The sequence below is a fragment of the Musca vetustissima genome, unplaced genomic scaffold (genome assembly GCF_032173495.1).
Source record: "Musca vetustissima isolate MV318-11 ecotype Yass unplaced genomic scaffold, APGP_CSIRO_Mvet_v1 utg107451, whole genome shotgun sequence".
Lineage (NCBI taxonomy): Eukaryota > Metazoa > Arthropoda > Insecta > Diptera > Muscidae > Musca > Musca vetustissima.
Window position 1 is genome coordinate 8,994 of NW_026882823.1, and position 27,312 is coordinate 36,305.

The following is a 27,312-nucleotide window of genomic DNA, read 5'->3' on the forward strand; positions in this document are numbered from 1 at the left end:
GCGATAATGATTATTATGATCGTAATAATAAATATTTAATAATAATTATTAATAATAATAATGATCATGATAATGATGATGATTTTCTAATAATAACGACAACTACAAAAAAGAGACTAGATATAGTCACAAAAAAATAGGAAGACTAGAGTTTCCTATTTTCCTTTGGTTTCTGTTGAGTTTTTCCGCCTTCTTCAAATAATTTCTCTTTTGTTTTTGCAAAATTTCTAGAGATAAGTCTTATTTAAATTTCTAAATTATTTAATAATAGTCAAGTTTTTTACTCAGTTTAGGTGTGTGTGTATATAAAAAACGCATTTAAATTAATGCGGTCGTAAAATTAATTTTTTTTGGTATTTCTTTTCATTATGAAATGATTCGTATTAGGATGAGGCCTACAGTTGGTTGATTTTGTTTGTTGTTGGTGGGGATTTCCAGAGGGGAACAAAAATTCAAGTCTATTTTCTTTGTTTCTATTTTCTTTTTTCTTAAAATCTACGTTTGTTGTGCTGCGTTTGCTGATGCCTGGAACCAGTCGAACAGGATGATGCGGCACCGCCGCCGCCACCACCACCGGTTCTTCTACTCGAACTACCTTTCGATGAGGCCGATGATGAACTGGGTATATTAAGTCGCTTCCTCTCCTGGGCATAATAACAGAATATGCAAAAACCATTTTGCGGTGTGGTACATCAAATGTTTGTGGGACTGCGCGATGTGGATTGGGTGCGATAACGGGAATTGGATCTGGAAAGAGAAAAAATGAAGTGGAAGATTTTTGAATATTTAGTTATTTTTGATTATTTAGCTATAAAAGTAAGAGGATAAGGTGGTGGGTAAGAATACCATAAGGATGATCTGAAGGTTAAGGGAGTCCTGTATAGGAGAGCTTAAGGATCAGGAAGTTCTGTTAAGAGTGAACAGAAGGGGCTGGAGTTTCATTATAGGCGAATTGATGAGACAGTTTGCCTATATTAAGGCGAGCTGAAGGCCAGGGTCAGATGGTCAAGATTTGTATTATAGGCGAGCTGAAGAGTCTTTATAAGTGAGTTGAGAATCAGAGACCCTTAACAGGTGAGCTGAAGGATCAGGTAATCGTTGTAGGTCCGCTGAAGTGTATGTGAGTCGTTACCAGCGAGCTGAAGGGTCTGGCATTTTTTATAGGGGTTTAGAAGGGCCAGAGTGTCTTTATATTTGCTGAAGTGTCAGGGAGTCTCTCTATTCAAGGTGAAGGGTCAGGGAGTTTTTTTGACGAGCTGGAGTTTTTATAGAAGTTTTTCTATATATATGCGAGCTGAAGTCCAGGGTGTCAATGTAGATATGAAAGTTGAGGATCAGAGGCTCTTTACAGGTGAGCTGTAGGATCAGGTAGTCTTTATAAGTCAGCTGAAGAGCCAGGGAATCTTTAAAGGAGAGCTGAAGTATCAGAGGGTTTTTGTGAGCGAGCTGAAGGGTCGGAGAGCCTATTTGGATGTGCTGTCTTTATATGCGAGCTTGGGACCCGATGCCCTTTACAGGTGAGCTGAAGGATCAGCCAGTCTTTATAAGCCAGCTCAAGGCCAAGAAATCTTTAAAGACAAGCTGAAGAATCAGATGGTCTTTGTAACCTAGTTGAAGGGTCGGAGAGCCTATTTAGATGGGTCAGGGAGTCTTTATAAACAAGCTGGAGGCTTAGAGAGTCTTTACAGACGAGGGCCAGGTAGTCTTTACAGACGAGCTGAAGGGTCGGAGAGTTTATTTAGATGAGCTGAAAACCCAGGGAGTCTTGTCAGATCGAGCTGAAATTTGAAGAAGTCTTTATGGGGAAGTGAAAGGGCCTGGGAGTCTTTATGGTCGAGCTGAAGGGTCAGGGAATCTTTATAGATGAGCAGGGGGTCTTTAGAAGCATGCTGAAGGGCCGGATAGATGGGAGAAAGTGTCAGGGAGTCTTCTCCAAACGAACTGAAGGATCGGGGAGTCTTTATAAGCGAGCTGCAGGATTAGGAAGTCTTTATATACGAGCTGAAGGGTCAGGGAGTCTTTATAGACGATCTGAGTGGCCAGTGAGTCTTTATAGATGAGCTGAGCGGCCAGTGAGTTTTTATAAATGAGTGGAAGGGTCGGAGAGCCTATTTAGACGAGCTGAAATCTCAGGGAGTGTACTCAAAACGGGCTGAGGAAGGGTTTGGGAGTCTTTATAGAACACCTGAGGGGTCAGGGAGTCTTTATAGACGAGCTGGAGGTCAGACAGCGAGTCTTCTATAAAGGAACTCTGAGGGGGGTATTATTCTACAAATAAAGTCTGAGGGAAGTCTTCTTCTTTAGTGGAGTTTGTTTCTTTAGACGATCTCGGAAGGGAGTTTTCTTCTAGGGGAGTCTTTGCCTATATACGAGCTCTTGGGATAGACTTCCATGGACAAGCTCCGAGGGGAGTCTTCCATAGACGAACTGAAGAACCGGGGAATCTTCTATGGACGGGAGGGTCAGGGTATTTTCTATAGACTCAAATGACAGAGAATCTTCAAGGGCTGAAGGACCTGCGTGTCTTCTATAGACTAAGGAGTTCAAAGGCCAGAAACATTTTATGTGGGGATATTTTCCAAAGAACTATTTAGGAGTCGATATTTTCTGAAGGAATATCAGGCATAGATATTTTCTAAAGGCCTTTAAAGCGGAGATATTTTCTAAGGGACTTTTAGGGGAAAATATTTTCTAAGTGATATTTAGGCCTGGATATTTTCTTAATGAATTTTAGGCATGGGTATTTCCTAAAGAACTTTTAGGCGTGGATTTAAAAAATGAATTTTTCCTAAAGGAATTTTAGGAGGGGATTTTTTAAAATACATTTCCAAGTGGGACTTTTAGGCGTGGATGTTTAATAGAGGATTTTCTAAAAAAAATTTCTAGGAGACAAATTTTACTCACCTCGATAAACTTGTGGTATAATCACGTAAAGGTGTGCTCGCTTCATGTCGATAACTACTAGAACTGCCAGGCTCTAAGAGAGACATAGTACGATGATCATAGGCACGTATTGGCCTTCGACCCATTGTGGCATATCCATCAATATGACCACCGGTGGAGGTCAAATTACTGCCCGCCGAGGAGGTACCAACACCACCGCCATTTGCTGCTGCACTAGTACTTCCGCTGCTGCTGCCATGGGTGGCTGTGTTATAGGAGAAACGCCGTTTCGGATTATAGGTATTATAATATGCAGTTGTGGATGCCAATTTACTACCGGAATCATCGGGTAATGTGGTTTTATAACGTGACGACAATATGGCAGTGTGTGGCATAATATCTTTTTCTGGAGTGTTATAGGAGGAACTGGCGGCACTGGTGTAACGTCGCTCTGATAAACCCGATGGTGATGTGGGTGCTCGTATATCATTGAGACTTTTGCGGGGCCGTCCCGGGGTAAGGGTATATTCATGGGTGCTACTACTCGATGTATAGGGAGATTTATATACGGGTGGTTTAAGTTCGGTGCCAATGGGACTGAGTTTTAGGGGTCGGAAAAATTCTTGTGTTATATCAGGGGATCGTGCTCTCTCTTCGGGGTAAATTTTGTTGGAAGATCTTGTCTTGGCTGCCGCTTGCTGTTCACGATAATACTCACGCACAGCATTGGGGCCAACAATGCTACTCGTTCTCTTCGGTTTCTTTTCGTTGAAACGACAATAGAAACTTCGACGTCGTATGCGATCCACAATACTTTCATTGGGATCTGAACTTTCACCATCTCCATTACCACCACCACGTCGGGAGGTGGGTGATGATACTTGGGATGTACGCGATAATCGGGACACCGTGGGTGAGGGTGTGGCCCCACCATGCATACGATAATTATCCTCGGAACAAACCGACCAATTGTCGAAGTAGAGTTCCGGCTCCTCGGTCGGAGAACGAAATGTGGAGGTTGTGGAGGCACAGTCTTCTTGATAACTTCTGGAATCCGATGAGTAATTGGCAATATTATCGAAGGAGGGTGAAATGAGATTATTATTTTGGTTCGAGGAGGAGGAGTTTGAGGTCATGGTGGTGGTGTTGGCGGAGTGGTTGGGATCATGAAGAGTAGTGGAGGTCATGCTGCGATATCCGGTCGTTTGACTTAGCAGCGAGGAGCTGTTATTGTTGTAGGAAGATGGTAAGTTGTTGTTGTTATTTCCATTGCCTATGTTGTTGTTTTCTTGATTCTGTGCAGCCACCGCCGTCGTACTGCTCGATGAGGAACTGTGTAGTGTGGCAGCTCCCCGAGGATAGGGTGGCAGATTTGAGTAGATTTCATTGTCGTTGATATAGGAATATTTCTTGGGGTTACGTCCTGTTGCCGAATTATTCTCAGGAACTTGATTCATCGATTTGTCGGATAGCTCCAACATTAGAGCCTTGCGTCGATCTTTATTACCCTGAGCGGTTTTGTTGGCTTCCAGGGAGTTGAAAGAATTTTGAGCTTTAATTTTATTCGTGGCCAGGGCATTTTCAAGACACTCTGGGCAATTGGAGAGATCGTTGGCTGGAGTGGAGGTGGTGGAGGAGGGTGGGCCACAATTACATTGGGCCAATGATTTACCACTGCGACTCTTCTCGGTGGATTTCCTTTCCAGCTCATCTGATTTCTCTTTCAATTTCATTATGGCATCGGCATTTTGATAGATGGGAGAGGTATCTGCGGAATCGTTGATCTGTCGTTGAATATTGCTGGCCGATCGGGCGGTACGCACCCTATTTGCACTGTTATCCTTTTCGTAACGCTTGAACAGACCCAAAACCCTGTTGACGGATTTACGATTAAAGGTCCCCGGCATTTCTTCCACACTCACCGCCCTCTTGATATAAGTCGATTCGGAGTGTATGATAGGTTGGGAACGAGGCACCGACCGTTCTCGTAGATTTCTGATCATGGCATCTATGCGGGAACGTTTATCGGTTTTCACAGGTTTCGCCGAGGCATCACCACTGGGAGTTTTCGAATCCTTGGAGCCAGGAGTGTTACCTTCTCCAGGTGCTTGGTTACCCGAGGGTGTCGAGGATTTTTTGCTTACCGAACTTCCAAGGGATTTGGTTTTCTTGACAAAGGAATATTTACCCGTGGTCTTTTCGGGCGAAGTGCTCTGAGAGCCTTCATTGTTGTTGGATGAGGTGGCTGCGGCGCCGCTGGAGGATGCTGCAATGGCCTTCTTCTGAGTGGGTATATTGGCACATGAGTTACTGGTTGCGGAAGCTCTTAACTTTTCAAATTTCTGGCCAATGGCATAGAGTAGACCCTTATTGGGTTTCTTTTCCGCGACCGCTGCCACCTTGGCAGGTTCTTTGGCATTATTGGGTGTGGCTGGGCTCGATTCCTTGGAATCATCACCCACACTGGAATTCGTATTACTTGCGGAACTATTCGAACTAATGGCTGTGGCTGTTGGTGGTGAGAGTTTCGATTTTTTGGTAATTTTTATTAATTTCTTGGGAGCCGGAACTTCGGGCATTATGGTGACGGAAAGGCCACCTTCATGGTTACTTGAAGAGGTTGGGGTGGTGGCACTGGGTTTCAGCAGGGAACCACTGGGTGGATTACTAACTTCTTCCAGACCTTGGCCACCATCCACATTGGAAAGTCGGGATTTTGAGGGCTTTTTCAGCTCCTTGGGCGCCATTAACTTTGAGGTAGGATAACTTTTTGGTCTTAGCAGGCGACTTTCTCTTTGCAGGGTGGCTGTACCGCTAATGTTATTCAATTCCTGGCCACTGGAAGTGGAGTTTTCTGTGGGAGTTTCAGCAATGGGAACCGAAATGTTGGAGGAACCTATTTTATTTGAGCCCACCCCACTTTCCATTTGTCCCTGACCAGGACTATCGCCAGTATTTGAATCCTTTGTGGGATATGATTTGGGCCGTTTCAGTTTGGACACATTTTTGGGAGAATACAAATCCGTGATAAGAGATTTGGAAGCTGCATCACTTCCTGGAATGTTATCGGCCAGCGGGGTTTTTGGAGTGCCGGGATCTGCAGATTTTTTCACCACCACCTTTTTCACCTTCTTGACAACTGTGGTGGTCGTCGTACTGTTCGTTATGGTCTTATCGTTATCTGTGGAGGACTCAGTGGATTTCTCCTTGGGTTTAACTTTCTTCACTTTTTTCAAAGTCGCTGTGGAGGTGGTGGTGGATTTGTCTTTATTCTCCACCAAAGTGGGTTCCGTAATATCACCACTACTCTCCTCTTCCACCAATCTCTCCTGCTGCGACCTCATGGTCGACAGCAGCTGCAATTCCTGTAGGATTTTATCAGCCAATTCATGTTTGGCCAATTTTTCACTTTCATCAAATTCCCGAGGTCGTGACAAACTTCGACGATTCCTCTTTAAGGTCTCCGTTCCTGGAGTACCCAACATTTCGGATTTTTCCGAAAATAAATCTAAACTTTTATTGCGAGCATGACGGGTATGCTTCAATTTACTAGCCGACATTTCTGGTGGAGTCTCCAAACAGGGGGTTTTGACAGGTTCCTCCGGAGTTAGGCCACTTGCCTCAATGGGTGATTCCTCCAAAGGTTGTTCCATAAAGTCGGGACGCAAGAGTCGTGATATTCTTCGTTGTGAGGGACGTTTGGCCACAGCTCCTGTATTTTCCACCACCGAGGCTGAGGGTGATAACCGACCACTGGGTGGTCTTCCCAACATTGAGGAGGGTATTTCCGTGGCCGTCAAAATATCCTTGCTGGACTTTTTCACATATGGCGAATAGTATTTGTATTTTTCATTAACCTCACTAGTGTACAAAGGGCAGGGTTCTTTGCCAGAACATTCCTGAGTTGGTGGTTCAGCCGCAGTCTTGGCATCCTCTTCACCTCTTAAGCCGTTGACATTTTCAATAATTTTCTCTTTAACTTCGCGACTTTTTGAATCTTTCACATCTTCAGTTTTAGGTAATGTGGTTCTGCCACTACTCTGACTACGTTTATATATCCTTGTGGGCTGACACTGCCCAGCCTGTACACTTAGGGTACGTGATAATTTGCGGGCTTGAGTTGGCGGCAATTTGGCCAGCAGCTGTTCTTGAAAACATTTTGGCAGTCCTGGAGCAATACTCGACAGGGTTTCTAAGTCTGTTTTACTCAAACGCAAGCGGGATAAATCTAAGTCGGCCAAATCTAATGGTTCATCCGGCAATTGACTACCATCATCAATCGATTTGGATTTCTTGTCTGAGTTACTTGATTTACCTGCAAAGGGAGAAGATTTAAATAAAAATAATTTTTTTGTTGGGAATCTATCGGAATTTTATTTTAATTATTTTTAATAAAAATATGTACTAACTTTCTGAGGTACTTTTTATATTAATTTGAACACTTACCGAAAAGTAGAACCCCGATATATTAAGCTGGATTAATTTAAAGCATTTTTATGTATGCACATTTCATTGGTCAAACACTGGAAACTGTAGCTAAGCTCTAGAATTGTACTTACCATGTTCGTATTTTTTCCGAAAATTGCTTGGATACGTTGGTCCTCGAAGGGACTATTAACTTTTTATTTCATATCCCCGTGATATGATTTATATATTTAGTCCTAATGGCGCATTTTCCATACTAAGAAGAAAAACGACGATTCTGAAAGGCGACTTATGAAATTAAATCCTGTAGAAACCTTTTAACACAGACAGATAAAGTGAGCCCCCAATTTCTAAATAATAAATCTACGAAGCTTTTTATACCCTCATCCTAATGGCTAATCAGGGTATATGAGCTGTGCTACGGCAAAAATGTGCCTCATCGAAAAATTGGTCTTAGACTCATGTTTCTTTGAACCAAGAACCGTTTTAGACAATTTGGAATTGATTTGCAAATGTCCAAATTTTCCATTTAGCACACATTATTTCCATAAGTACCCTGTTAAACCATCCAACAAAACTTCATGCATACCCCGATCCTACACCCCCACGATGATTCTAAACTCAAATTTCAGGATTCCAACTCTATTGGTTCACCCACAATTTAAATTGTACCAAATTTAATACTCAGCGGTACGAATTTCCAAAACTTCCTAAATACCCCAATCCTACACACCGCCACAGTGATCCTAAATCCAAGTTTCAGGATTCCAACACTATCGGTTCACCCACAATTCAAATTGTACCAAATTTAGTATACAGCAGTACGAATTTCCAAAACTTCCTACATACCCCAATTCTACACCGTCACAGTAATCCTAAATCCAAGTTTCAGGATTGCAACACTATCGGTTTACCCACAATTTAAATTGTACCAAATTTAGTACACAGTAGTACGAATTTCCAAAACCTCCTTCTTACCCCAAACCAACACCCCCACAGTGATCCTAAATCCGAGTTTCAGGATTCCAACACTATCGGTTCGCCTACAATTCAAATTGTACCAAATTTAGTATACAATAGTACCAATTTCCAAAGCTTCCTACATACCACAATTCTACACCTCCACAGTGGTCCTAAATCAAAATTTCATGATTTCAATTCTATCGCTTCACCCACAATTTAAATTGTACCAAATTTAGTACAAATTTCTAAAAATTCCTACATATTTCAATCTTACACTTTAACAGTGATCCTGACTCCAAATTTCATGATTCTAGCTCTATTGGTTCACCTAAAATTCAAATTGTACCAAATTTAGTACCATTTAGTACCCATAACTATTTTTCTTAAACTGAATCTTGACCCTAATCCTACATCCCTACAATGATCCTAACTCCAAACTTCATTGTTCCAGCTCTATCGGTTCACCCAAATCCAAATTGTACCAATTTTAGTACGATTTAGTACTTTTCGTACACATAAGTAACAAATTTCCAAAACTACGTACATATCCCAATCCTACATTCCGACGGTAATGTTACTATCAATTTTCAGTATTCCAGCTCGATTTGTACCTCCAAATCAATTTTGTACCATATGAGCACACATGAGTACACGCTTTCCAATCTCTCCTCATATCGACCCCACTTCTCAACCTTAATTTGCATTCCAAATTTAAAGTTTTTAACTCAATCCATTCACATGCTACGAAATTGTACCAAATTAAGTACATTTTAGTACTTCTGGCATACTTATAGTTCGAATTTCCAAAAAAAAAAATCCCTTTGCTACATCTATTATACACTCCATCATTGACCCTCAATCCAAAATTCAGGGTTCTACCTCTACTGGTTCGCCAAATACAAATTATACCATATTTAGTACTTTTCATACCGTTCTAGTACGAATTTCCAAAAACCCAGCCTTATCTGTCACCTTTAGACCAAGAGTGACCCTCACCCAAAATTTCAAGATTCTAGCTTCAGCCGTTTCGTCTGGGCGTTGATGAATCGTTAAATCAGTCAGTCAATCACTTTACTCTTTTATTAGTATAGATAGATTGTCGAAATGTAATAAAACTTTAAATTTCCCCCTAAACATGTGTGAAAAAATGATAAAAATCGGTTAGGTATTCGCTGAGTTATTTGCATTTGAAATTAACAATGATCCGATATATACTTACTGTTCGGTGCTGGGCGCCTATTACTTGAAAATGAAAAACACCTCAAAAATCGATTTCTTAAAACGGCAATTTTTCAGTCATAATGGGTTGATGATTTGTTTGTATAGAAAATTATAGCATACTTTTAGGCAAAAGGTCAACTACAGTCTGTAGTGCGATTTTTAATTGATATGTATGTATAGATGATTGATTGTTTTTATGCACAAAATTGTGTATGTATGTACATAAGTTTACATACGTACTACATACATACACAGTAGCTATGTGAAGCTAAAAAAATTATTTTCACTTTTACAAGACAGTCATTTTGAGGTAATAGGCGCACAGCATCGAACCGTAAGTATATTTTGGAACATCGTTGACTTCAAATGTAAATAATTCAGGGAATACTAAACCGATTTTTATGATTTTTTCACACATGTTTAGAGGGGGAATCTAAAGTTTTATTCCATATAGGTAATACAAATATAAATGTAAGTAATATACAAGAAAATTAGCATTATGTGAATGTTCAAAGATATCTAAAAATATCAACTATATTTTATACATTTCACCAAAACAGTAACAGTGTATAACAACAGCTCGAAATATTCATCGGAGATCCCAGCCGGATATAGGATATATTACTGATGAAAATACATTTCTATGCCGATTTAGCCATGTCCGCCTGTTTGTTCCTCCGTTCGGTATTTTAGGATTTTTTGAAAGCTTTTTTTTTAACTGAATTGATAGTAATTTAGTATTTTGGGTTACCACAGGAAGAAAATCTTTCTACCAAAAATTATGATTATTGGTCCTTATTTTGGGATAGTTCCCATATAACGATAGCCCCAATATTCGGATTTTTGAAGCCTTTGAGTACGTTTTTCGACCAAATCGGCTGTAATTTGTTATTTTTAGGGAGAACACTGGGTAGAAAATGTTTCTAACAATTTTTTTCAATATTAACCCATTTGTCGGTTCTCATAGTATTCGGTATTTTGAAGACTTTGGTTACGATTTTCAACCTAATCAATTGTAATTTGGTATTTCGGGTTCTTACTGGACAGAAAATCTTCCTATCAAAACTGATCAATATTGGTTCATTTCATAGCTTAGCTACCCTCCAGTATTCGGTATTTCGATGCACTGGGGTACGTTTTCCGACAAAATCAGTTGTAATTTTGTATTTCGGGTTCGTACTGGGTTCCTACAAAAAATTTCGGGTTCCTATAAAAAAAATTATGATTATATGTCCCCAATATTCGGTATTTTGGAAATTTTATAATATCGGTTTACGTATAAAGGGTTCTTGGTGTCTGATATCTATGTATAGATCAATATAGGACCATGTTTTGGCATAGTCTCCATATAAGAGGGGTTTTACGACTGAAGGTTTTTGCAGCATTTTTTCATCGCAGTTTATAAAATTTGGCAATCCGCAAAAGATGTTTTGAGAATATTTTTTTGCAAGGACTATAAAGGCGTGGGGTTTTTAATAAATATTATTTCGAAGGACTGTCCTCAAGCGTGGATTTTTGAAGACCTATCAAAGGCGTAGATTTTAAAAAGAATATTTTTTCCAAGGACTATCAAAGGCGTAGATTGTAAATAGGATTTTTTTAAAAATATTTTTTCCAAGGACTAAAAAAGTATTAGATTTTGAAATGAATATTTTTACAAGAACTGTCAAAGGGGTAGTTTTTTAAAAGAATGTTTTTTCCAAGGACTATTAACGACATTTAAAGAAAATATTCATCTAAAGACTATCAACATTTCTCTACGGACCAACAAGCCGTAGATTTTGTAAAGAATATTTTTCCAAGGACAATAAGGCGTAGATTTTGTAAAGAATATTTTTTCCAAGGTCTATTAAAGGCAGGGTTTTAAAAGATGGTTTTTCATGGACTATCAAAGTCAGGATTTTAACAGAATATTTTTTAAAGGACTATTTCGATCAAAGGAATATGTTTAATACGTCGTGTGCCTATAAAATACCCTTTGAACTTTTCCAAAGACTATAAAAGTCGTAAATTTTTAAAAGAATATATTTTCCAGGGACAGGTTTTTAAACGAATATTTTTTTTCAAAGGGCTATTAAGGGCAGTTTTTTCAAAAGAATATTTTTTTTCAAAGGTCTATCAACGGGGTAGATTTTTAAAGAAATATTTCTTTCATTGCATTTTTTTATTTTAAGACGAATATTTTGTCCATGTACTATGAAGGCTATAGTAGGAGATTTAGGTTGCGTATGCTTGCTGTCAACACGTATACGCATTGATGGCCGAAGGAAAGTATGGAGAGATAGGAACTAGGCCATAGATGTGGATTTTAAAAGAATTATTATTCAAAGACTGCCACGGCATCAAAATGTGCCTTTTTACGAATATTTTTCGAAGGACTATCAGGGTCATAAATTTGACTTTAAAGAAAATTTCCTATATTGGTACCACGTTTTAATATAGCCTCATATAAATACCCATTTTGAAAAATTGTTTGGTTTTAGAGCAATTTCCCATCATATTTTCGAAATAGGTAACCATTTATGTTATCATAGCCTGCATAAAAAAGTCCCGTGAAAATGTTCGATATTTGTCGATGTTTCCACATAGCCAGCCGTCTCATTTTCGATATTATTAAGTTTTTAACCGAATTTTCTCATCGATATGGCTATAATTTGGAATATCGAATTTATGGTTAATAAATAAATCTTCATAAAAATTTGACATTTAATTTCCGTTAGTTCTTGAAGTTCCCACTTCGGAGTAATTTGAAACATTATTTTTTCGGAGGATTAAAAACCGAGGATTTTTTCTAAGGGTGGAATTTTTAAGTGCAGATTTTTAATATTTTTCCAAAGACCAACAAGATGTAGATTTTTAAAAGAGTATTTTTCAGAGGACTATGAGACGACTATCACATATAATGCAATTAACAGAGCCTCCATATAAAGGTCTTGAACGATTTAAGGAACTTCGAATGGACACCACGAGGTGGATGATATAAATAGTTCGGCCCGGCCAGACATTGCGACGCTTCTTAATTTTTTTATTTTAATTTTTAAACCTTATTACTTACCTTTTTCAATTCTACATATAGACACACACACAGCTAGTACTAAAAAAACTCATAAACACACTATGCCCCCTCTTCTTGTTTTTTGATCCTAAATGATCCGATTTTTTTGGAATTCTAAATTTCTTGAAATATGATAATGGTATGATGAAGTTACGAACGAACGGCAACGATGATGAGAAGGATTTTTATTTTATAAAATATATAAATATGCATAGCAAAAACATTAAGGAGCATAGCAAACATTTTGATTGGAATTTGCGCGCATTTTTTTCTGGGGCGTTTTTTATTAATTTTTTATTTAGTTTGTTTAGCAAAAAACTGTAACGGCATGCAATGGAACAACAACAAGAACAAACAACATAAATAAGAACTAGGGTTTTTTTGTTTTTAAATTAGAAAAAAATCGGATTAACTTTATTTGTGTATTTTTTTGTTTTTAATTTTTGCTGCTATATATATTAACATTATTAATATGTTTTTTTTGTTTTTTATTTGTTGCATTTTTTTATTATGTGATAAAAATTAATAATTAGCTTGTTTTGCATTTTTGTTTTTTGTTTGGAAGACAAATATAACAACAATAATAAATAAAATATTATATATATAATAAAAAATAGGTATGTATGTAGGTATTATGAATAAAAATATATAAATGTTATGAGTGGTTTATTTTTGTGTGTGTGTTTTTTTTGTTTTTGTATAATAAAAATAATAATAGTAAAAATTTTAGTGGTAGTTATTATAAAAAAAATTTTGTAAATAATACAAAGGTTTTTTATTTGGATTTTTTTTTTTGAGAATATTTTTTGAAAGGCTATGGGAAACATAAATCTAATTTTTAGAGGATTTTTTCTAAGGGACCATAAGTTTGGAATTTTTAGGTGCAGATTTTTAAAATAATATTTTTTCGAAGGACCAGTAAAGCATAGAGCAAAGTTTTTAAAAGAATATTTTTTTTCGGAGAATCAACAAGGCGCAGAAAATTTTAAAAGAATATTTTTTCCAAGGGTCAACAGGCGTAGATTTTAAAAATAATAATTTTCCATGTACCAACAAGGCGTAGATTTTTAAAAGAATATTCTTTCAAAGGACAATGAGGCGTATTTTTTTCAAAGACTAAGAAAGGTATAGTAAGAGATTTAGGTTGCGTATGATTGCTGCCAACACGTATACGAATCGATGACCGATGGTATTAGATTTTTAAAAGAATATTTTTTCCAAGGACTAACAAGGCGTAGATTTCTAAAAGAATATTTTTTCAAAGGACTAACAAGGCGTAGATTTCTAAAAGAATATTTTTTCAAAGGACCAACAAGGCGTAGATTTTTAAAAGAATATTTTTTCAAAGGACCAACAAGGCGTAGATTTTTAAAAGAATATTTTTTCAATGGACCAACAAGGCGTAGATTTTTAAAAGAATATTTTTTCCAAGGACTATGAGGCGTAGATTTTTAAAAGAATATTTTTTTAAGGACCAATTTGGTGTAGATTTTTAAAAGAATATTTTTTTAAGGACCAATTTGGTGTAGATTTTTAAAAGAATATTTTTTTAAGGACCAATTTGGTGTAGATTTTTAAAAGAAAATGTTTTCAAAGGACTATTAGGCGTAGATTTTTAAAAGAGTACTTTTTCAAGGACCAGTAACGCGTAGATTTTGAAAAGAATATTTTTTCAAGGACCAGTAAAGCGTAGATTTTTAAAAGAATATTTTTTCAAGGACCAGTAAAGCGTAAATTTTTAAAAGAATATTTTTTCAAGGACCAGTAAACCGTAAATTTTTAAAAGAATATTTTTTCAAGGACCAGTAAACCGTAAATTTTTAAAAGAATATTTTTTCAAAGAACTGTAAGGCGTAGATTTTTAAAAGAATATTTTTTCCAAGGACTATGAGGCGTAGATTTTTATGAGGCGTATTTTTTCAAAGACTAAGAAAGGTATAGTAGGAGACTTAGGTTGCGTATAATTGCTGTCAACACGTATACGCATTGATGACCGATGGTATTAAAATAAGTATATAAGGAGATTAACTATCTGGCAAAGATTTTTAAAAGAATATTTTTTAAAGGACTATGAGGCGTAGATTTTTAAAGAATAATTTTTGAAAGGAATCCAATGGCGTGGATTTTTTAAACAACTGTTTTCGAAAACTATCCACTGGCGACCATGAGTGTTGATTTTTTTCAAGTATTTTTGCAACGACTATTTATAGGCTTAGCTTTTTAAAAATATATATTTTCAACGACTATGAAGTTTACGGTAGTAGATTTAGGTCGCGTATGATTGATGTCAACACGTATACGCATTGATGACCGAATGTATTAAAGTAATGCTATAGAGGTGATTGAGAGAGAATTTTTCATAGGCCAAAGAAGTGGATTTGAAATCAATAATTGCTCAAAGTTTGCCAGGGCCATAGACGTGCCTTTTTAGGAACATTTTTCGATGGACTATCATGGTCATAAATACGTTGTTTTTATGAATATTTTTCGAATCACTGTCAGAGTCTTCCATTTAGAGAATAATAAAATTTGGGAGATTACGTATATCGAATCTAGGTTTAAGGATTATAAATTGATCAGGAAAAGTACTGGTGCTTTCTTATTTCCTTTCAAAATTTTACTCCATATTAAAAATATTTTTTTAACGACCATGGGCCTTGATTTTTTATTTTTGCAACGACTATAAAGTTTACGGTAGGAGATCAAGGTTGCGTATGATTGATGTCAACACATAAATGGATCAGGAAAAATACTGACGCTTTCTTATTCTCTTTTAAAATCCTACTTCATATTAAAAACATTTTTTTAACGACCATGGGCGTTGATTTTTTTAAAGTATTTTTGCAACGACTATGAATTTTGCCGTAGGAGATTTATATTGCGTATGATTGATGTCAACACATATACGCATTGATGGCCGAATGTATTAAAACAAAGCACGGAAAGATTTTGAACGTATATTTTCCAATGACTATCAGAACGTAGACTAAAAACCATAGTATGCCTAGGCTATAGAGGTGGATTTTTTTGGAGAATTTTTCTTAGGCCAAAGAAGTGGATTTGAAATGAATTATTATTCAAAGGATGCCAGGGCCATAAACGTGCCTTTTAGGAATATTTTTCGATGGACTATCAGGACCATAAATATGTTCTTTTATAAATATTTTTCGAATGACTGTCAGGGCCTTCCTTTTAGAGAATAATACAAATTTGAGGATCTCATATACCGAATCTAGGTTTTGGGGTTATAAATCGATCAGGAAAAGTACTGATGCTCTCTTATTTTCTTTCGAAATTCTACTCCATATCTTTGAAATTAACAAAGAAAACATTTCTATCCATTTTGGGGCAAAGTCCATTAATTTGGACTATTGGTTTTTGTGGTGTCACCCGGAAAAATAGGCGGCACTTGCCTTGTCTTTGTGCACCAGGCCAATTTATGTTTTTTTGTCTGTTTATTTTTTTGTCGGCTAATTGTATGTAGATTTATAGAGCACACATGTCTCGCAAACGCAAAAAAAATAATTATTTTTTGAATATTTTCACAAGTGTTTGACGTAGTTCATAGCATTGAAAGACGACAAAAAATATTTGAGGCAATCTTATCATAATTTTATGCGAATTTTATGTGACATGCATGCATGGTTTCCCCATAGTCTTCTTTCTTTTTTTTTTTTTTTTTTGAGCGAAGATATTGTGGCCTGTGAAAGACATACACACACTTGCATGTGTGTATACACAATATTTAACAAGAACAACAATTAATTAGCTCATTAGTATGTCGTAATGTTTATACCAAGTTTTTTTTTTTAAAATGAAAAAAAATAGATTTTAAAAAAGAAAATAAATAACAAACATCGAGGAAAGCGATGCAAACAAAAATGTTGAAACATTTTTCTTTATTGAAAGGGGGGGGGGGGGCATATTTTATTTTTAAATGACGTTAAACGAGTGGATGGCACGCGCGCAATATATATTTTTCTATATAATTTTTAAATACTTTTAGAAAAAAAATAGTATTGGGGCATATAAAAACGACATGTTCAGGAAAGCGAAATGGAAAAAATAGGCTAAAGAATTTCAGTTAACGGAAAAAATTCAAGCACTATCGTAACCGCATTCGTGACTTTTTTTTAAATATCAGGGTCACAAAGCGTAAATTTTTCAATTATTTTTCAAAAGGCTTATTTCGAGAATCACTCCTTTTTCGAAATAATTTTTTTCCATGGACTATCAAGGCGCAGATTTTTAAAGAATATTTTTTCCAAGGGCTATTCAAGGCGTAGATTTTTACAAGATTATTTTTTCCAAGGACTATCAAGGCATAGATTTTTAAAGAATATTTTTTCCAAGGACCAACAAGATTTTTTAAATAATATTTTTTCAAGGACTAAGAAAGGTATAGTAGGAGACTTAGGTTGCGTATGATTGCTGTCAATATGTATACGCATTGATGACCGATGGTATTAAAATAAGTATATAAAGAGATTAACTATCCGGCGTAGAAATATTTTTTCTAAGGACTATCAAAGACTAGATTTTAAAAATAATGTTTTTTCCGAAGATTGATAGTCCTTGGAAGCGTAGATTTTTGACCATGGTTTTTTTAAGAATATTTTTTTTGAAGACTATCAATGCGTAGATTTTTAAAGAATTTTTTTCCAAGGTGTAGGGATTTAAAGAAAACTTTTTCGAATGAATATCAAGGCGTAGATTTTAAAATCTAAATCTGAACCGATTTCAACAAAACTTTGAATACGCCATTCTATACTCAATACTCGATGGCAAATTTCGTGTAAATCGAAGAAACATGGGCTCTATGGTGCACCATTTACATAAAATTGGAAAATATATAAGATAGCTATATCTAAATCTGAACCAATTTGAACCAAATTTGGCATACAACACTCCAGACTCTGTTCTATGCGCTATGCAAATTTTCGTCTCAAACGGACGAAAATATATGGGAGCTATATTTAAATCCGAACCGATTTGGACAAAACTTAGCACACGTCATTCTATTCTCAATTCAATACGCTATGCACAATTTCGTCTCAGTCGGATACACATAGGCTCGATGGTACATCATTTACCTAAAATCGGACGAAAATATATATATAGGAGCTATATCTAAATCGGAACCGATTTCAACAAAACTTTACATACATCATTCTATACTCTATTGACTACTCTTTGCCAAATTTCGTCTTAATCGGACAAGTAATGGGAGTTTGTTGCTCCGCATACATAAAATCGGAGGAAAATATAGATGGGAGCTATATCTAAATCTGAACCGATTCCAACAAAACTTTACACACATCATTTAAGACTAAATTGAATATGCTATGCAAAATTTCGTCTCAATCGAACGAAAAATTGGAGATTGGTGCACCATTTACTTAAAATCGGACATAAATATATATGGTAGCTATATTTAAATCTGAACCGATTTCTAAAAAATTTTACACACTTCAATATAGACTCAATTCGGTACGATATACAAAATTTCGTCTCAATCGGTCAAATAATGGGACTTTGGTGCACCATTTTCATAAAATCGGACGAAAATATATATGGGAGCCATATCTAAATCTGAACCGATTTCAACAAAATTTGACACACGTCTATCTAGCCTCAATTCAATACTCTATGTAAAATTTCGTCTCAATCGGATGAAAAATTGGAGTTTGCTGCGCCATTTTCATAAAATCGGATGAAAATATATATGGGAGCTATATCTAATTCTGAACCGATTTCAACAAAACTTTACACACACACAATTCATTACTCTATACCAAATTTGGTGTAAATCGAACAAACATAGGATCTTTTGTGCACCATTTACATAAAATCGGACAAAAATATAAAAGGGGACCTATATGGGCCAAATAAAAAAGGTGTACCACATTTTATCCAATTCGAATTATAATTGGGACCCGATATTTGTCCACGATAATATATAGACGGACATACATATACACAAAGACATAGTATCCTCCACCACAGTGTGGTGAAGGTGAATAAATATCATATTGAATAGTTAGAGATTGTTTAAAATCTACGAGGGAATCTACGAGGGAATTATGTGAAATGCGAAATGAATTTTCATAAAAATACTATGATAGATAAGAGACTTTTCAATATAATCGGAAAACTATAACGACAATTTCAATTTGTTTTGTAAAATGCCTCTGAAATATATATATAGAGGTTGAAACGGAACCACTTTTCTCACATGAACATTTTCTCACATGAACATTTCTCTACTAAGCAGTCATATTTCAGTGAAGCAGATTAAAGTGTGAATAAAATCTCAAAAAAATCTTCCCAAGAGAATGTCGAAAACAGGCTCGACTATCATCGTTTTCAATAACATCATTCGAAGATCACAGGAGCAATGGGTCAGCAGAAATACGAGGGTCACATGTACCAATTTCCACAACAAAAGTGTACAATATTAATGGGGTCAATTTTAACAAGTCCAATATTATATGATTATCAAATCTCTTTTTGTTACAATTGGTTAATTTTCTCTATTTTTTTTTAATTCCAATTAATAATTATTTTTATTATAAAAAAATAAATAATTTAATTATTATGTTTAGAGTTAGAGTTTTGTGTTAAATAATCTACTCGAATATAACGAATTATTACTATTTGTTAATAATTTCGGTTTAGTCGTTGTCCGTGTTTCGGTTGTTGTGACTATTGTTGTTGGTAGGGTTTTGATAATTTTTGTTGTTGTTGTTGTTGTAGTATTACCAGCTGTATTAGATGTGGTAGTAGTGTTGCTGTTACTGTGTTGGGGTATTGTGGCATTTGTCGAACATGTCGAAGAGGAGGAGTTGGTGGAGATTGAGGAACTTCTTAAACTATTAGGATCATGCGATTTTGATGTGGCAATGGTAAAGCCGGCTGTAAAAAGCAACAACAAAATATGGGCATTATAAAAAAAACAATAACAAAAACAAGAACAAAGCAAAGAAAAGTAACAAAAAAAAAATAATAAAATAATTGTTATAAAAATTATAAAATAATATTGTTAAATTTATAAAAAATTATTACAGTAATTGAAAATAACAATTTTTAGCAATGCACATTAATAAATAAATAACACAACAAAACAATTAAAAATATTAATACAAATTAAAACTTATTTTGTAAAAAAAATCGATATAAAAGCAAAAAAGTTCGTTTTTTTTGTTTTTGGCTTAAAATAACAACATTTAAAACGAAATTAAGAAAGAAAAACTAAAAGAAGTACAATTTTTAATAATGTTTTCGTTTTTTTTTTTTCAATATTTCTTATTTTTTTGTGTTAATTGATTAGCGTTTTTCACTACGCATCGTATTCAAAGTTTTTGGAGTCTTAGGGGTTTTATTTATTCTATCTTAATTTTATTAATATATTAAGATATTCTTGTTTGTCTAAACAATATATAAAATTTAGCAGAAAATTAAGATTATATTTGAAAAAAATATATATTTCTATATAGCATTATGAAAATTATAATAAAAACAAACAAAAAAATGTGATGTATGCAAATAAACTTTATTTTTTCGTTTCGTTTTTTGCTTTTGTTTCGATTTTTTCTTAAAATTTTTTGGTTTTGCAATTAATTTGTTTAAAGAGAAGCCAAACTTAAAACTAAATTTTGCTTTATACATTTCGTTAACATGGTGTGCTATAAAAATATAAAAATTTCTACAGTAGTATGGATTGGTTTAAAGAGTGAGGTTATGATCAAAATATGTACATAATTTTGAATTACAAACAAATTATATACAATTGTAAAAAATCTATTGTTCAACATTAATATACCATAAACCTTTAATATTAATTTTTGGGATCTTCAATTAATAAAAAAATCCTCAAAATACCGAACATTGAGAGTACTACTATATGGGGACTATACCTAAAAGTGGACTGATATTGATAATTACAGCGAAGTCGGTACACAATCATGAAAAAAACCGAAAAGCTTAGTTAGGGTATCGTTACGCAGATCAAATAAACTGTCTTCGAACTTGATATGTTTGAAGACAAAACACAACTCTATTCAACATTTCAGCATCCTATATTAATTTATTCTGAATGGCCACAGACGGGCAAGGCCAGATATATATATTTTATACGGCCGGAAATAAATAACGAACGGAGGATATAAAAAAATGTTGGATTAAAAAGTTTTTAATAACTACAAAGAGCAGTTCAAAGAAAGTTTGGCTATTATTAGTCCACGTTTAAATAAAAATAATAAATGTATATTGAAATATTTTCACGAGGCAGATTTTGTCAACAAATTGTCATAACCTCACAATTCAAAAATCTTTAAATTATGTAGCTCAGTGTGTGTGTTTTTTTAGAAAAAATAAAATAATTACAATCAGCACATTGGAAAAAATATGGAAAACTATTATAAAATAGTAATGATATTTAAACATGATCATTTTTGAAAAATTCAAAAGATTTAGAAATAAAATATTAAACAATTTTACTTGTTGTACTTTTATTTTTGTACGTGAGATATATGAAGGGTCAATTTTATAATTTTACAATTACTACAATTCTTTTACAAGAACATTTTTCAATGCATTTTTTAAATTTTAAATTTGGCTTTTTTTGTTTTATATATTTAATTTGTGTGTTGTGATATAAATATAAATAATTTTGAATGTATGTACAATATTTATAATTTATATTTTATAAATTGTTCTTCTTTTAATTTTTCTTTCTTTTTTAGCTAAAATCGTTCGTATACAACTATGTAACAAGACAACTTTTATTTGTTTTTATTTTTAAAGATTAAATTATTTTTTTTATATTTATTAAAATTGATACAATAAATACAATAAAATATATACTCGGACTGATAACACCCCCCTTTTCCCTTAAAAAAAATAATGTTGGTTTTTCTATTTATTACAAACCTACACTAATTCAAGAAAGTCACTTTTAAAATTTCAAGTGAAAATCTCAACAACTCTTGCAGACGTTTCCACGACACAACAACAACTCTTGAATATATAGTCGATTTATTGGGATTGTATCAAGTGACGGCAACAGAGCCTCTCAAAATTTAAGGGATAACTCTAAAACTAATAATCCAAACCGTTTCAAATTTCAACACGTCATGTACATAGCTTTAGTATTAACTAGGATAAATTTAATCGATCAAGATCTTCTTTATTTTCTAACGTGTTTTGTTATCAAAAATAGGATGTTTTTAAAAAAAAAAAAAAAAAAAATCGTTTATTATCTGTAGAAATTTTTGGAATTGGATGTTCCAGTGATCGAAAATTATACTCGTCGACGAAATTGACTTTTAATTACAAAAACAACAACAAAATTGTGTCAATTAATGTTCTTATCCTTTAAGTCTTCCACTGTTTCTTTGCAAAGTTACTAGACTTCAATGTAATGCACGTCCATTCGCCAGCCGATTGGAAATCGTAAAAAATGTTGCCGTTTGAATATTTTTTAGAAGCTCTAGCTTTTATTGGTTTTAAGATCTATTGAACATAAAAATAATGATTTCTCCCGGTTTGATTTGTGATCGTTAATAAAATAATTTAACTACGGCCTTCTAAAAGATTTTTATCGTAACAATTATTATTTGCAAGCCTGGATTGAATTTTAAAAACTAATCGAAATACTATCTGGGCTATATGCGTGTGGTTTTTTTTAGAATAGGGGATTAATAATCAGATAATTAGGCGTGAATTTGTAACCCTATTTTCGAAAGACAATCAGGGCTTTAAGAGTGCGTTTTTCGAAGGACTATCAAAACCATAATTGTGGTTTTGTTTAATTTTTTAGATCCCCGATTTTTTCCGTGACTATAGAACTATTTTTTGTTCACAAATTTTATGCAACTTTCCTAAATAGGATATGAAAAAAATAACGTAGCTACATCCTTGCATTCGGGAGATACAATACATTATTTCTGAAAATTAAAAGTCCAATATCATCAAGACTAAATAAAATATCAGTCACTTTAAACTATTCTTAGTTCTTTCTTAAAAGAATAAAAAAATCGGAGGTTAACGTGCGTACAATTAAAATACGAAGCGATTTAAATAGTTGTATTCACAAATCGGCACTGTATTGATAAAAATTGAATATTTTAGATTTTTCCTTTTATATGGGTCGAGCATTATCAGGTCTTATATATGTTAGTCCAAAAATATATGTTTACTATGTGCATATAAAATATATGCTCTAAAAAATGTTGCTGCTTGTGGGCAACATTGGGCAAAGATTTAAGAATATTGGAATATATATTCGAAAGACCATCAGGGCCATTTGGAGTTAGAGGAACTTTAAAAGGTCTTCTATAAACAGAAAATTTTCCTTCATTATATAAATGAAAATAGGTTTACTCTAAAATTAGGTCCATACACAAATTCCTTTCGAAATTATGTTTTTTTCGACTTTTACCATAACACAAACTAACTACCTATTATCCTCTACATGATTGGCTTTTATTAATTTTAAATGGATATTGTTTTCTTTGATATGAAATGTTTTCTAAAGATAATTGAAAAAGTATAATATGTCATTTTGATCGTGGTGCATCGATCAATAAACTAATTAAAGACATATTCAAATGAAAAAAAAAAAACGTTTATTCCCTAACAAATTGTTTTAAGAACTATAAACTGATTTTCTTGGACAATTTTTTAAGGACTATCAGATTAAGATTTGTTAGGGACAATTAATGCGATAATCGCAATTTTTTTCGAGGAACTTTCAGAGCCATAATAATCAATCTTGTAATAATATATTTCGAAATAATAACAAAGTCATATATGTGGTTTATGTTCAAGGAGGCTCTATAAAGATAGAATACCATCAGTAATTTAAAATCCCTGACATTTTTCATCTATAGAGAGATGAAAATCTGAAAGTCATAAAATATTGCCTATATAATTCAATAAATACTTCAAAAGAAACAGTATCCTTTTTTTCGTTAAAAATTTCAAAGAAAATCTAAAGTTCATTAGGCTTTGGGTTTTTCTATGATTACAAAGCTACTTTGGGTTTGGTATTAATTGATTAGACTAAAAGAAAATCGGTTCACTGTTAACAAATTTGAATATTGTTGAAGAAAACAACATATCAAATATATACAAAATTGTGAAACGTATACAATTATTTGTGTAATATACAATACCATTTTACAATAGTACTACAATAATTTTTTTTCAAATTTGTGATAAATTTTACATTTAATTTGTAATTACTTCATTAATAATTTCAATATTTTTATATATAAAAAATAACAACTCTTGTTACATTTTGTATACGAAAAATTTTTTTTTCTATCTTATTTAAAATAATTATTAGTTCCAAACGTATTTTTAATGAAAACGCCAACAAAAACAACAAAATTCTTTTTAATGTTAAATTAAATAAAATAAAATATTAAATTAAGTTAAAAAAAGTGTTAGAGCTTTTAATAAATAATTTTTTTAAATATATAAGTATATAAAAATATAAATAAATTGTAACAACAATTTTGGTTTTTTGATATAAGACAGGCGGGCCTTACTTTTTTGCGATAAAAAAGAAAATAAACAAAGATGGTGATAAAGAAAAGAGAGAGAAACAAAATCGCGTGAAAAAAATGTTTGATTGATTAATGATGAGAAGAAGAAGAAAAAAGTTAACGAAACCTAAAGCAAAATTTAGTTAATAATGATATTTTTGGGTTCGGTTTTATTTTTAAATAAATATATTTACAAGTTGTGTGTGTGTGATAATAGAGAGGGGGCTTGTTTGGTTGGTTGGCATATGAGCAAAAAAATAAAACAGTTTTCAAATTTAAGTTTTTTTGTTGTTTGATTTGCAAAAAATCACAATTTCATACTTTATTTTATTTCTTATTATTTTTTGTCATAATTTTTTTTTGTTGTAATGTAAATATATTTTAAAAATTATTGTTTTAATTATTATTGGTGTATATCCTTAAAATAGTATTTTTTATTGTTTTTAGGATAAGAAAAGGAAAACGAACAAAACCATTAAATATATATATATATATATATATTTTTATAGAAAAAAATAAAGTTGATTCTGCATACACTTATACATTTGTTTGGTAGGGAAGAGGAAAAAAAGCTGTATTGAAAGTTCACAGGAGTATTGAAAATAATATTAAAAATATATATTTGTTAACTTTCACAATTATCTCTAAAATTGTGTGTGGTTGTTTGATTAACACCAAAAAAATGAACTGGTCATTTTTGTGACACCCTGTAATATAATTTAAAATAATTGTCTAGATATATTTTTATTATGCTATAACAAAAAATCGGAGGTTTTTAGAAAATTGTTTTATATCCATAATTTATTGTTTGTTTTTAACACAATTATTTTTGGTCTAATATTGAAATTTTTCACTACATCTAAAACACACGATGGATAGTTTTTTTTTTTGATTTTTAATAAATGTATATAAAAAACACTTGTTAACATTTTTTGTTCTATAATTATAGCATTTTGTTTCTAGTTTTGTTGTTTTTGTTTACAGACATTATTTTCTTTTCTTTGTATTGAATTAGAATATAAGTTCCACAACTTTGAATACGAGGTTTGTGTGTTTGTGTTTTGCTTTGCGCTAGGATTGCTTATCATTTGTAATTTTTTTTCATTTCTTTATTGTTTTTGTTGTAGGGAAGAGATTTTTTTTGTTTTTGGTTGGCAAAAAATATTGCATTTCATTCATTCATCATTTAAAATTGTTCATCTTTTCTTTTTTAAGATTAGCTAATAATTAAAAAATAAAAAAGTAAAGAAAAATAATATTCAAAAAATTAGTTTTGATAATATAATGAAGCTTTTTTCACGCTCGAATTTTTGAGGAGGGGTTCAAACCAAGACCTGAATGTAGGGGGGGGAAATGAAAAATAATATGGCACGAATTTAATACAAAATTTTAACTAGGCTGCAGAATTTTTGAAAAGGCTTTTTGCAAAATATTCATAGAAATTTTTTTCCAAAGGCGTGGATTAAAAAAAAAATCCACCACTACACCAAAGGCGTGGATTTTTTAAACAAATTTTGTCCACCAATACATCAAAGGCGTGAATTTTTTAAACAAAGTTGTTTCCACCACTACACCAAAGGCGTGGATTTTTTAAAATATTTTTTCCAGCACTACAAACCAATGGCGTGGATTTTTTTAAAAAAATATTGTTTTCCACCACTAAACCAATGGCGTGGATTTTTTTAAAAAAATATATTGTTTTCCACTACTACACCAAAGGCGTGGATGTTTTAAAAACATATTTTTCAAAGAGTACTCAGGGCCAATATATTTTTTAAAGGACACTAAGGGTAAATATTTTTTAAGGACACTCAGGGCCAATATATTTTTTTAAAGGACACTAAGGGTAAATATTTTTTAAGGACACTCAGAGCCTATATATTTTTTTAAAGGACTCCCTGGGCCATAGTCGTGGATTTTTAAAGAATATTTTTTCCAAAGGACTCTAAGGGCCACAGTTGTGGATTTTTAAAGAATATTTTTTCCAAAGGAGTGTCAGGACAGTTGTCTTAGATTTTTAATAGTATTATTCCTAAGGACTATCAGGACAATTATCTTACATTTTTGACAATATTTTTCCCGGGGCCACAGGTGTGGATTTTAAAAGAATATTTTTCCAAAGGACTCTCAGGGTCACAGATGTGGATTTTTAAGGGGACCCCCCCATTCTCGGGGTCAAAATTTTTGTTGATATAATTCGAATCTACACTGATTAAAGAATGTCTCTACAAAATTGAAAATCTCAAGAACTCTTGAAGATTTTTTTGCGAATGGCGGGCACGATAACTCAAAAACTAATAATCCAATCGGTTCCAAATTTTGCAAAGTTCTCTGGAGCCATAGCTCTGGATTTTCAAAGGACTGTCATGACAATCATCTTAGATTTTTAATAATTTTATTAGGACTATCAGATTTTTTGAGAATATTTTTTCCAGGAATATTTTTTTATTTAAGAATATTTTCCCAAAGGACTCTAAGGGCCACAGTTGTGGATTTTTAAATAATTTTTTATTATTTTTTTCTCTTTTAAATCTTCAATTATATATGGCTGTACAAACCTTAACAATTGTCATTTACCAGCCCATTGAAAATTTTTAATAATATTATTTTGCCAAAGAACTTTCAGGACAATTGTCTTGGATTTTTAATAATATTTTTTCCAAAGGACTATAAGAATATATTTAACAAGGACTATTTGGACAATTATCTAAGATTATATTTAGAGAACTCTCAGGACGATTAGAACGTAGATTTTTACAAATATCAAATAAGGACCATCAGGTTTCCTATATGCAGAAGACCTTAGCCAAGTGTCCTGTGGACCATAGACCTTTATCAAGTATCCTATAGGGAAAATACCTTTAGCAGATCTTGTATAGGCAGATCGCTGGCGTAGATTTTTGATGATTATTTTTAATTAAAATTTTTTTTTTTTCAAAAACAATCCATAGGCGTGGATTTTTAAAGAATATTATTATTAATTTAGGTTGCGTATAATTGCTGTATTCACGTATACGCATTGATGGCCTGAGGTATTAAAATAATGCAAGGAGAGAGTTGAGAGTTTAAAAAATATATTTTTTTAGTCTTTTTAAAAGAATATTTTTAGAAGGCCTAATCAGGGTGTAGATTTTGAAAAGAATATTTTAAACAATCTAATAAGGGCGTAGATTTAAAAAAGAATATTTTAAAGGATCTAATCAGGGCGTAGAT

General features: G+C 33.2%; 1 protein-coding gene across 1 annotated transcript in view; it reads right to left on the minus strand.

Annotated features, from left to right (window-relative positions):
• Positions 1–561: 561 nt before the first annotated feature.
• The window catches only part of LOC133329516 (serine-rich adhesin for platelets-like), a gene marked incomplete at its 5' end in the record, with an annotated part of 32,073 nt that continues 5,322 nt past the window's right edge, over positions 562–27,312 (minus strand). The window contains 4 exons of the mRNA XM_061537989.1: positions 562–747; positions 2,905–4,171; positions 4,202–7,198; positions 19,202–19,462. Of these exons, the coding sequence (XP_061393973.1) occupies positions 693–747; positions 2,905–4,171; positions 4,202–7,198; positions 19,202–19,462 (4,580 nt within the window). The remainder of the gene's footprint in view (positions 748–2,904; positions 4,172–4,201; positions 7,199–19,201; positions 19,463–27,312) is intronic.